The sequence below is a fragment of the Cicer arietinum genome, chromosome 8 (assembly GCF_000331145.2).
Source record: "Cicer arietinum cultivar CDC Frontier isolate Library 1 chromosome 8, Cicar.CDCFrontier_v2.0, whole genome shotgun sequence".
In the NCBI taxonomy this organism is placed as follows: Eukaryota; Viridiplantae; Streptophyta; class Magnoliopsida; order Fabales; family Fabaceae; genus Cicer; species Cicer arietinum.
The window spans coordinates 4806601-4819691 of record NC_021167.2 but is presented as its reverse complement, the minus strand read 5'-3'; the positions used below and the strand labels follow the sequence as shown (position 1 = coordinate 4819691).

The 13091-nt window shown below is 28.9% G+C and overlaps 2 protein-coding genes across 2 annotated transcripts in view; one reads left to right on the top strand and one right to left on the bottom strand.

The window, feature by feature from the left end:
- Positions 1-1259, bottom strand: part of LOC101491101 (protein BZR1 homolog 1) — a 3678-nt gene extending 2419 nt beyond the window's left edge. The window contains exons 1-2 of the mRNA XM_073364395.1: positions 822-1259; positions 1-128 (exon numbers count right to left, since the gene is read on the bottom strand). Coding sequence (XP_073220496.1) covers positions 1-128; positions 822-1046 — 353 coding nt within the window. The 5' untranslated portion in view covers positions 1047-1259. The remainder of the gene's footprint in view (positions 129-821) is intronic.
- An 8190-nt stretch (positions 1260-9449) lies between these two features.
- LOC101490771 (putative glycerol-3-phosphate transporter 2) lies at positions 9450-13086 on the top strand. The gene is made up of 4 exons (XM_004511952.4): positions 9450-9728; positions 10927-11553; positions 11908-12083; positions 12198-13086. Exons 1-4 carry the CDS (start codon positions 9643-9645, stop codon positions 12794-12796), a joined length of 1488 nt encoding a protein of 495 aa, XP_004512009.1. The 5' UTR covers positions 9450-9642; the 3' UTR covers positions 12797-13086.
- The last annotated feature ends 5 nt before the right edge of the window (positions 13087-13091 follow it).

Here is a 13091-nt window from a genome sequence, read left to right as displayed (position 1 = left end):
GGACTCGCGTGGTAGGATGGTACTGGACTTGGAAACGATGACGATTGTGGACTTGGCTGCATCGAAGAACAAGCACTCATATTTGGTGGAGTTCCTCCAATCTCATTTGGCAGTGGTCTCTTGCTTCCCTGTTTCAAATTTATTCACTCATATTAGCCTATGCAAGAATCAAAATTATCTGCAGCATTTTACATCAACAATTCTTCAAAGAATTATTAATTTCTTCCAATTTAGTAGCTTATATTATGCAGAAACCAGTTTCAGCAACAAGACATTGTGGTGAAACAGGAGAGCAAAACAGCATTAACATAAGTGATGTAAAATGCAACTCTCCCTACATAATTTACTTACCATTTTCTTTTACAATTTTCCAAAAGAGATTCAGCATTTTAAGAAATTTTGAAAATGTTTTCTCTCTAACTATACTTCTATCTTCTCTCTAACACAATTATTCACAACACGAATCTTCAATCTCCTCATTAGCAATTTAAAATGAACACAAATTTTAGAAAATAAAAACCGAAAATACTTTTTGTATCAGAGTCACAGTACTAAAAAGGAATCTCAAATCATGTCAAAACATCGGCATAACGATTCGGCAACATCTGAGACACATATTGGAGCTCAAAGATCCTAATTACGGTGAATTAAAACTACTTAGATCACGAAATCTAGGTTACACTAAGGTCGATTTGAAGATTTAATTGAAATTTACACCATATGAATTAACGCAGATCAAGATATATAGCAAGTAAAATTGATAATAAAAAGTAAGCTAGTTGAAATTTTAGTGAATCAGATCTGAGATTCATGGAAATTACCTTCCGATAGGTAGTGCCATCTTCTTCAACGATCCAACCAGCTTCAGCACAAAGAGCTTTCAAGACTTCGTTGTTGTCACAGTGTTTAGGAAGCTTGAAGTTTCCTTGAGATCGAAGTCCTGAATAGATCTTAGCAGCAATAGCTCTTCGTCTTCTCTCTCTTCTCTTATTGTTTTCTCTCTCCTTCCACGTTGGTAACCTCCCCGACGATCCACCGCCGGTCATAGTTCCGGCGAAGTCCGTTGTGTTCTGGTTTATGAAGAGATAGAGAGTGTGTGGAGAGAGAGAGAGAGAGAGAGAGAGAGAGAGAGAGAGAGAAGAAAGAAAAATAAGCGGTGAATTGTGTGATTTGTGTCACGAGGAAGAGAAGGCTTTGATGAGTTGAAGTTTCTTTCTTTCTTTTTTGTGTTGTGATGTGTTGTGCTTGTTAGTGTGTGTAGATGTAGAAGAAGAAATGTTTGCTACCTTTTTTTATTTTAGATTCTCTCTCTTCCCTTTTCACACTCTCCTAGTTTTCACTTCCTTAATTATTACTACTCTTTTTTTTTTTATTCCATTATTTATTTTTATGGATCATGGTTGGATTGGAGATAACAGGGATGGACCCCACCAAAATTCCTCACAAATTCAGCCTAATAAATATAGGTGATATTTCTACATTTTTTTTTAGGGTTGTCCTACTACAAATACTAGAAAGAAGGAATAGAAAATGTTAGTTTTGTTAATAGTAATTTTCATTGAAAAAATTATAAATGACAATATAAGAATAACAAATTTGTTAAGAAGAAAACAATAACAAACAGTTAGACGCCTTCATTGAAGTAAATTGAAGTATTCTTATAGCAAAATTGATATATTAGCTTATATATTTATTTGATATTTTAAACACTTTTAGCTATATGTTATCTATTTATTACAATAATTTTTTAAAATTTGAATCTTTTAAACTTTAAGTTTTTTACTTTTTGGTGATTTTAATCACAGAGAAGATAAAAATGTGGAAAATATAAAAGAAAAAAAAATCTTTATTTTATTTCTATTTCTATTACAACATTAAGGATCTCTCAATTATTTTTATCTCAGTGTATAATAGAGTGTATTGGTGTTCAAATATGATTTCTTATTCATTTCTATACACAACTTTAAAAAATTATTACCGCATAATAAATATCATGAGAAACAATACATAAAAAAATAAAAAATAAAATAAGCACAACAACATGTAAGTATCTAAATTCATTATCAATTGCCGTTGGTATAAATGAATTGACCCATTCATGTTGTGACTTGAATTTTAAGTTCATAATTTCTCAATTGGTAGATTATTAGTAAAAATTACCATAAATCTTCAATAAAATTAGTGATTTCAACTGATCTTAGATAAGAGTGTATATCCCCAAATTAAATTAAATTTTATTTTAAAAAGTAATCAAACTCATTGAATAAAACGGTTATATATTAGTATTACTATTAGACAACATTTGCATTAGTATTACTAATATGAACGAATAGCATCAAATTTAGGCAATCCAATAAATAACTTATTGATAGAGTTTGATATTTTTGCGCACACTCAACTCAATTGATCTATATAATAATTCGTTATTCGTTAGACCATTTCTGGCTGTTCCAAACTGTGTCACCACAAAAGCGTGAAAAATCATCTTCTTTGAAATTGAAATAGGAAACATGCCATCAGAGGCCTAACACAACCTTCCTTCATCAATAGCACATGACTTGTTGGTTAACAATTAGTATCATTGTTACAGTGTAACACTGTGTAGCTTAATCACTGATACCACACTCCAATTCTACGGCCAAAACTCACCCACATCAAACTCCAAGGCCACTTAACTATAGTGTCAAATTACGATTGCAGTTACAATATTTATATTTATTAGTTGAATTAGATCTAACGGGTCAAAATTCATTCACAATATTACTATAATAAATGTGGTTGTATACAACAATTTTAAATTATAACTTTAGATATATTAAAAAGTAAATAAATTATAAAATTGTATAGTGTAGATGAATCTGTGACCTCAATTGCAACTGTTCCAGACAAGAGTGTCAGGTAAAAATTATATACTGATGGAAGGAATCGAAAAATTTACGGAGTAACTGACAGAGATTTCTTATGATTTGCGAGTCTGGGTATCATGTAACTATTGTTTTTTCTGGCACTAGTCACTTTTTATTTATTTATTAGAAAACGAAGCAAAAATTTGGTAATAAAAAAATATAAAAATTGATGATAGACTAGACCGGTCACTGGTCAAAGTAAGTTGCAGCCCACATGCAAATTTCGTTGTGTGATGAAACGAAGATAGGGATGCACAGCAGAACCATCCCAAAATGGGACCCACACAGATATTAGCATCTACATATTATTGCCAATTGGCTTCAACATATATTAGAATAGACATAAGTGCACGATCGCAAGACATTGTATGTACTCCTCGTGTATATAAAAAATTGACAGAAGAAAATGAATGTTATATTTTGATTATTGTTGGATTTTATGTAGTATAAATTATAGTGTCACATGTGAAATGAAACATTTGAAAACTCTATGCAATAGCAATACCACTTTTTGAGCTAAGGATAACATTGACTTGGCCCTACCGTGCCAAAGGTTCATGCATACGGTTGGATAATACATATTAATATATATTATCTCCCTTTAAATATAAGCCCCTTATTAATTTTTTAGTTTAATTTTCAATCATATAATAATTTTATTTATTTATTTAATTTATATCCTTTACTATAATCAACAATAAATATTAATTATATAATATTAATATGGAGACTTTTATGCTACATTTACAAATTGATATATTTTGATATTATTAAATTAATTCACAAATAATTAAATAATACGATTTTAATGAAACTGTGTAGCTAATATTTAAATGATACGATGGTACTATTGATTTAGTTAATATTTAATATACAATATATGACCGCTGATGTGGATGGATTAATATGAAACTAACTCAATTATTAATTATATAATCTTTTTTCTTCATATTACTATAGAAGTTGTTTATTAATATTAACTTAATTTTAATATTAATTAATTAATTTTCTTTTTATGAGTAAATATGTAAAAATGATAATATTTAATGCAACTGACATTTTTTTAAATTCTAGTTATTTTGTCCATAGCATCTTATATTTAAAGATAAAAATAGTATTATCCTCTCTTCAAATTCATAAAAAAAATATCATTCTCTCCGGCAAGTCTTATGCACTATCAACACTAATCATTTGTCCTTAATTATAGTTATCATTTGAAAATATAATTTTAACATTAAATATAAATACATTTTGAAATTATTAAGTGTGTTTATTATTTATTTCTTAAACATATTTTTTTTTGTCTATAAATGACATGTCAGTTGAACTAGAACTTCTAAACTTTAAATATATTTTTTATTAATACTGTTAATTTATTTTAAAAACCCAAAAAAATTAAACTAAATATACTATACAAATAATATTTTAATAACATTTACACATAAAATTGATACATTAAATTTATTTTTTATATTTTTTAATATATATGTATATATAAAGACAGTTTTATAACTAATGATATCAGGACATATTAGTAGTATTAGTTAGAGGCATAAATAAATTTAATTTAATTTTTTTATATTATTTATATAAACAAATTGAATTTATATTTTATAGATTAAACTTAAATATACTTTTGATCATCTTAACTTGATTAATTTTTTTTTAGTTTTTTATTTTTAAAATTTGATTATTGATCTCTACTTACAACTTGCAAAATTTTATTAACTTTCCTCTATTTATTATTATGTGACATGTTTATTAATAATATAATAGTAATGTGTTACAATTTGAACGGATAAAATAGAGTATTTTAATGTTTCTCTTTTCAACTAGAGTTGATTAAATTAAATGAAGTATGGGGCATTGAGTTATGTAAATTAAAAATGTTAATTTTGAGGGATAAATAAATTATTAATGACACTACATTTATCTTTATACATAAAACCCTTTTAAGATATTAAATTTGTTTTTATGCGATTTGTTTTAAATTTTCAATTATATTATATATTATTTTTATTAATATACTTAATTAATTTATATTTTTTCTATGATTAGTAATAAATAATATAAATAAAATATTAATTACCTCTCTTAAAAAATAAATATATAAAAATAATAATATTTATTAAAAGAATTATATTACTATTAATTATTGTAATTTAATTAAAGAATGTTATATATAGAAATGAAAGAGAGAAATTGGGAACAAGCTGGCTCCCGTTGTCCGTTAATTGAGGTTAGGTCTGACGTGACGTGATGGTTAGTTGGAGTGAGGGAAATACGAACAAAGAAGGAGATGTATGTGGGGCCCCTACAACAATGTTTCAATCGGCTTCACACGTGCGACACATAAATCCATAATAAAGAAAGGAAAGGAACAACGTGGTGGGGGGACCACGTTTGACGTGTCGGGTTTAACACGAAATTGCGGTCCTTCTTTCTGGGCACATGAATCCCATGACTCCGCGAGCCAATTACTATTCTTTTGATAGTACAAATACACACGAGATGAGATGCTCTTATTATTATGCCTCCTTCTCAACTCTCCAGTCAAGTTTTCGAATATCATAAACATGTTACGTTCTTTCTTGGACTTGGACAAAGAACAGGATACGTTATTTAGTTTGTTTAAATTCTTTTGTAATAATTAATAAATGTAATAATTAAAAATAAAAATATAAGTTATGTTATTAAATTATCTATTTTAATTATTGATTAATTTTTTGATATTATTTATGCAATATATAATAATATTTTGGAAGTGACATATATAGTAATCATTTTAAGGTAGTATAAAAATAATAATTTAAGTTGTATTAAAAATTATAAATGACAATTATTTTGAGATAAATTTTTATTGTAAAAACTACACTAATTTTGAGATGAAGGGAGTAACTAGTAAAACTAATTTGAGTTATACATGATTTGTAAGAGAATGATAAATTGAATTTTTTTTACTCTAATATTTTTATTTGATTGTAGTTAGTTGAGAAATTTGATAAATTAAAATGATATATTAATAAATAAATAAAAGTAATTAATGTTGTATTGACATTGTAAAATAATAAATAATTTGAAACAAATAAAAAATGATAAATGAGACATCTAAAATGAGACATCGAAAATATAATTAGCAAAATACTCATATATCGATTCTATATATGGCATAGAAAATATTATATCCATTAATATCTATTTGGTGAATATTCGTTAAATATAGAGAGCACATATATCATTTTTATTCAACGGGATGAATAGTAGATGACCACTTTCTTGAAGTGGAAATAATAGTAGCAAGAAATGAGGGTTTAAATTGTGATCTTATAAAAAAAATTCATTTGTACTTAAGATAAATGATTCTCAAGGTGAAAACTTACAGCAGATTGAGTTTATAATGTTCTGAAGTGTTAGTGCAATAAAAAAATTAATACTATATATATGTGATATAAACTTAAAATATATAAGCTAAAAAGTTAAAGAAGATAATCACACATAAGAAATATCATGATTCACTCAACTAAAACTACGTTCAGTCCTTAGACTTAGTGAATTTTTTCACTAAAATACTTGAAAAACAAATCACCTTTTGTACCTTACACTTCTCCCATTTTAAACTTTTTTACAATATGTTATCTCCTTACCTCAACTTAATTTCTCTACGTTATAAGTCATTGTTGGTTATACACCAGTTATAGTCATTCACAATTTATTTTTACACTTGTAGGTTGAGATGAGAATGTTTACAAGTTTATTTTGGGATCTAGTTACAAACCTTTAGATGAATGAGATTGGTTTGAATAAAAACACACTTATAAAGATTAATCATCAAATCTAATAACGAACTTAAGAGTGTTTGAAGGTAGACCTTCAGTTTTTGAATAGTAAGAAATGATTAAGACACCATTTTTCTTGATAAGTTGACTAATCTTTTCATGAAATTTTACTCCTTTTGCATTTATAACATTATTTTTTTATCATTGATTCATAAAATGTTTGCTAATACTTTTAATGCAAGACATCATTTGTTGCAAATATATTGATGATAATTTTGATATGAGATAGAGAGACAATGGTTTTGCTATTTGATTAACACTTGTTTTATTAACTATAATCTAGCTTACGAATTACTCAAAAACACAAATTAGCTAGATAATGATATGAATTAAAATATTTTTACCATTAATTATCAAAATTTATTATCTTTAAAATATTATTAAGAGATTTTGTCTCTAACATTTCTGACATGTGCATATCGTGTAAATATAGTTATAATACATAAACCTGTTATCCACCCTAACCAAATTGCATAAATGTTTTTTCCTTTACTTAAAAACAATATTCATTCATTCATAGTAAAATAATACATCAATAAAAAATAACACAAATATAGCTTCGATAAAATTATAAATGATGAATTTGCGAACAAAATGACAACATCCAAGTTATTAGTATATAACGGCAAAATACTTATAAATTTGACAAAATTAAAGTGATTAGAATATTCATTGCTCCAGACATGCAACGTTGATAAATGTGAAGTTGTCGCGTATGGATTGTATGCAAAAAAGAAATCGCCGTCAATTTATTTTATTGAATGAAAAATTAAATAAAATCTAAAATATTGATATGGAACCAAAAATTAGAATTCAAACGTCAATTGCGAACTGAAAACGTATTAACACTCTATATTATAACGGTTATCATATAATTAATTATATAAATCTTATTATTTATTGAATTATTTATCTTAGGGTTTTACATTATATAAATAGGAAGGTAAGATCAATTACTAAACTGAATAGATTAGGGTTTTAACTCTAATAGATCAACCAATGACCCACCATCTCTAACTCACTTTGCGGATTACAACAAGCATTAAAAATGGGAAATGTAAACCAATAGGGACCACGTGCGGTGGCGGCGACACATAAAAATATAAGACTAATTCACTGCCACGACGGCGAAAGAAGGGGAATTGCGACGAACGGCGTGAGACACACGGGTCAAGTAGCGGTGTACACCTTACTTAAATGTATTTGCCATTATTTCCAATTAAAGCCAATTAATAAGATTGCTTTTTTTTTTTTAATTATAAATTTCCTTAAAATATGTTATTATTGCTTTAGGGGATTGACCTTCCTATTACAAATATTTTAATTTCATTTATTTAATTAATTTCAAAAATCTCATTTTATTAGATTAGTTTCGTTTATTTTTTAAATGAATAAAAAAATTATATTTTTTTCTTTAACCATAATAAAAGTTCAGCATATTGTATTTTTTACTTTTATTATTTTAGTAATATTTTTAATATTTTCAGATAAAATTAGGTGTCAACATAAGTTATTGATTGAATATTTTTTATTTTGATTTAAGTTAATCTGTCAATTTAAATAAAATAAATACTGCAATGAAACAGAAAAATAAAACATCACAATGAAATCGACAAACAAAACTCCACACTCAAACAAAAAATAACAAAACAACATCATATTTAATTTAGAATATAACGAAGAAATACAAAATATAAATTTATTTGAAAATAGCTTATTTAAGTAAAAGAATAAAAGAAAAATGATGCTGATGAGTTGATTTCTGATAACAAAAAATAGTTTTAAATCATTTATTTTCTATTACCCAGATGAAAAAAAAAAAGAGGAGAAAGAAAAATGTGAGTGATTAAATTTTTCACTCCTTTCCAAAATGCTCAAATTGCAAAAGTGTTGGTCAGCATATTAAGTTAGATATTACATTTTATTATCAAATAGTGTTAAATGCAATTCTGAGCTGATCTACTATTATAAAATTAATTGCACTTCTGATATACTATTTTATTATATTTACAAAAATAATCTCCTATTTTAGAAGCAAATTTTTTATAACTCAATTATTATATTCCTTGACAGTTGGTCTCAGTAAATAATTTTTACCCAAAATTGGTGATATTTAGCTTAAAATTGGTGATTTTGAACCTTTAAAATGTTATTTTTTATTCAATTTTAAAATTAGGGAAATAAATCATTTTTTTTTTCAAAATGTATTTATTTTGTTTGTTAGTAGCTAAAATGTCAATTATATTAGTCTCTTTTTAAATTTTATAGATTTCAATTCAATCAACAATTTCATTTTGGGCTCAATAAGAAACTATTTAAATATTTTTCATTTAGTCTTGATTTATAGTCTTTAAATTTTTTATACAAGTAACTCGATTGCAATAATTTAATAATTGAATTCACTTTCAAAATATCTAGAAAATAAAGTTTAAATTAAATAATAATTTTTCTAAAATATTACAATTAGTTTCAAAAAGCCTCACCTGAAAATATCTTCAAAATACCGATTTAGATTTCATCTCGACCATATACGTGATCGGCTGATTGATTCTGATTAATGGTATTATAATTATTAAAATATAAACGATAAACGATTTATAAAGATTTGACAACTGAAATTGACGACCGTGTAAAAAAATATAAAAACGTTGATAATGTATTTTACTACAGTGTGGATATATAATTTAAATCTATAAATATTTTTAGAAACGATAAATCGGAGCAAAATTTTGCTAAAAAGATTAAGGAGTACATCCTCGTACCAAAATATAAAAACAAGAACATCGTAAATTTTCGTTTTCATTTAGTATGTTTAGTTATAATTGTTGTTAGTTAATTACATCAGATCCGCCAAGGACGCTGGTCTGAGTTTCTCTTTGTTTGGATTTTCGTTTGTCATTATGAGACTCATTCGAACCTCAAAACATGTTCCTTTGTCCAAATCATCATTTTCCAATCCCACGCATTCTTCTCCCCAAACCATGAAGTGAGTATTTCTCTCTCCCCTCTTTTTCAAAACATACGTTTTTCTTTCTTTGGGTTCGGTGATCTACGATTTTTGTCTTTTCACTTTTATTTGATTCGGTCACATGTTTAATTCAATATTGTACACAACACTCATTTCTACCCAACAAATTACACTTATTAGCCCTTTCAGAACTATATAAATCTTCTTTTGATTTTCTAAACTGCATCGCCTCCTTTGTAAACTAACATTACCCTTTTTACTTTTGACTAATTCTGAAACAAATTTATGATTCTAATTCAGACTGATTTGGTTCTGTTATATAGTTAGAACTTAGAAGAATTCTTCATGGATTATATTGAATATATATCCTATTTCTAATACTTGGTAGGCGAATGCTACGGTGGATGTAGTTCATGGTACACAAATGCTTAAAAAGTCACTTGAAACTCTCACTACGATAGAAGACATTCTTTGGAAGTTTAAGTTAATGGTTGTCTTGGTCTTTACAATGACTATATCGATGTTAGTTCAATAAAAATAGGAGAAAACAAAATTGTCCCTCAAAAGTCAACTCGTCGAACCAAAACCAATCAGGTCACCATTTCAACCCTAAATATGAAGAGATTCGTTACCTTATAGTTTCGAAAAGTATTGTTTATCGTCGTTAGAGTTTTGAGTGATTTTTAAGCATTGGGTCACAGTAGACCACCTATCCACCCTAGAATTTGCCACTACTTACATACTCATAAGTAACTCTTAGACTAAAGAAATTCCCAATGGCTTTTTAATGCATATTTTCGCCTTTTTCCTCCTTTATTATGTGAAATCTTGATAGAAAAGCTATAGAAATTCCCCAGGCATGAAATTGGAGTTATGAAAAATTTGCTAATAAACTATTTTTGTATGATTACTCTTTCACGAAGCATCAGTTACACAAGGCATGAAATGTATTAGAGATGTATTTAGTTAGTTATAGCATGCAAACAACCTTGATCATTAGCATCATGAACAATTTATAATCTAACATATATCACACTTCAAAGGGTTAAATATATGCATTAATTATAGACCCAAAATAAAAATATATATATATGTATTAATTTGAAAATTTCATCAAAAAGCCTTTAGTTATGTGATATTAAGAAAAATGAGGTCATAGACTTCCATCATATATAATGAATTGCAGCTACTTACCATGATATCTTATTTTCCACAGAACAACAATACAGATTTATGGAGTCTCTCTTTCGCTTATTCTTATCAACCTTGCCGCTATTATGGAGCGTGCGGACGAGAATCTTCTTCCATCTGTCTACAAAGAAGTTAGCGAAGCATTCAATGCCGGACCTTCTGATTTGGGTTACCTCACATTCATAAGGAATTTTGTTCAAGGACTTTCATCTCCTCTAGCCGGTATACTCGTTATTAACTATGATAGGCCAACAATTCTTTCTACGGGAATTTTTTGCTGGGCTTTATCAACTGCTGCTGTTAGTGCTTGTCACGATTTTCTGCAGGTTGCATTCTGGAGAGCGATAAATGGATTTGGTTTGGCGATTGTGATTCCAGCACTGCAGTCTTTCATTGCTGATAGCTATAATGATGGAATGAGGGGAACTGGATTTGGATTCCTAAGCCTTATCGGTAACGTAGGTGGCGTAGGAGGTGGTGTTCTGGCTACAGTCATGGCTGGTCAGCATTATTGGGGAATTGAAGGATGGCGATGCGCCTTCGTTATGATGGCAACTTTGAGTGCATTAATTGGAATCCTTGTTTTACTATATGTAGATGACCCAAAAAAAAGAATTTCTACCACTCAAGATGCTAGTGAGAGTTCAGAAAGGTAAGGAAGAACAATCTGTAATATACATCACCATGTTGAGGAAAATGGATTCCTTGCAATTAGGAGTCTCCTATATTCGTGAAACCAGTAGCTCAGCACCATCCAATCAAGCCTCACATTTCATGCAAGATTGGACAATGTCGAGCCGCTGACTTCATGAACGTAGGATACTCCTAACTCTATGGAATCGAGATTCGAAATTTAGCATACTTTTTGTACATTTTGACCTCTTAAATAAATGCCTCCAAACTGTCGTTGTTTGAATCGAAATGACTAACTCAAAAATAACTGAGTGGTTTATATAAATATTTGATTTGTAGTTGTTGGTAAATCAGATTTTGTGTGTGTGAGCAGGGGTGATACTATTTATAATGGCAATGTTAGTGTAACATCAACTTGGATGTACTCTTGGGCAGCCACTAAATCTGTGATCAAAGTGAAAACATTTCAAATAATTGTGTTACAGGGAATTATTGGATCACTACCATGGACTGCCATGGTGTTCTTCACAATGTGGTTCGAACTAATCGGTGAGCATGAAACTTTTGTTCTGTACATTAAGATGCCAATGCAACTTTGCAAAATTGTATTCTAAGATCACTAGCAGCATCTTTAATTAATACAAGAACTTAACTTTGGTGCAGGTTTTGATAATAATACTTCAGCAACACTTCTCAGTCTTTTTGCTGTTGGATGTGCAATGGGGTCCTTCATAGGAGGATCAATAGCTGATCAACTGTCACAAACCTACCCGTATTCAGGTCGTATCATGTGCGCACAATTCAGCGCTTTTATGGGAATTCCATTCTCATGGTTTCTTCTTAGGGTGATACCTCAATCAGTGACTAGTTTTCTTACCTTTTCGATCACGCTCTTTTTCATGGGTCTAACTATAAGCTGGAACGCTACGGCTGCAAATGGACCTATGTTTGCCGAGGTAGTACCAGTCAAACACAGGACTATGATTTATGCATTTGATAGAGCTTTTGAAGGCTCATTCTCTTCTGTTGCAGCTCCTTTGGTTGGAATTCTTTCTGAGAGAATGTTTGGCTACAATTCCAAATCTGTTGATCCCATCAAAGGATCTTCAGCAGAGGCTCTTGCCTTGTCAAAAGGACTTCTTTCAATGATGGCCATTCCATTTGGATTGTGTTGTTTGTGCTACACACCATTGTATTGTATATTTAAGAAGGACCGCGAAAATGCTAGAATACATGCAGTGAAAGAGGAGGAGATGATGTGAGACACTAGATTTCTTTTATCTTTAGGAATTGGTAGTTCGCGTGAATGGACTCCTCTGAATCCTATCCGCTTGAGACTTAAGTCCGGTATGAAGTTCAAATCTTAGACAGTATACACGAAAGTTTTGCTAACCATACATGTATAAGGGTCCCATCATGAGGTCAGGCTGATAAATGAACTCGTTTTGAGTGATTGCTTACACTTGAAATGGCCAATGTGGCCAAACGGATCGGGCATATTTGATAGCAAACATTGCACGTTAAGATAATAAATGTTATGATCATTAAATTATTCAG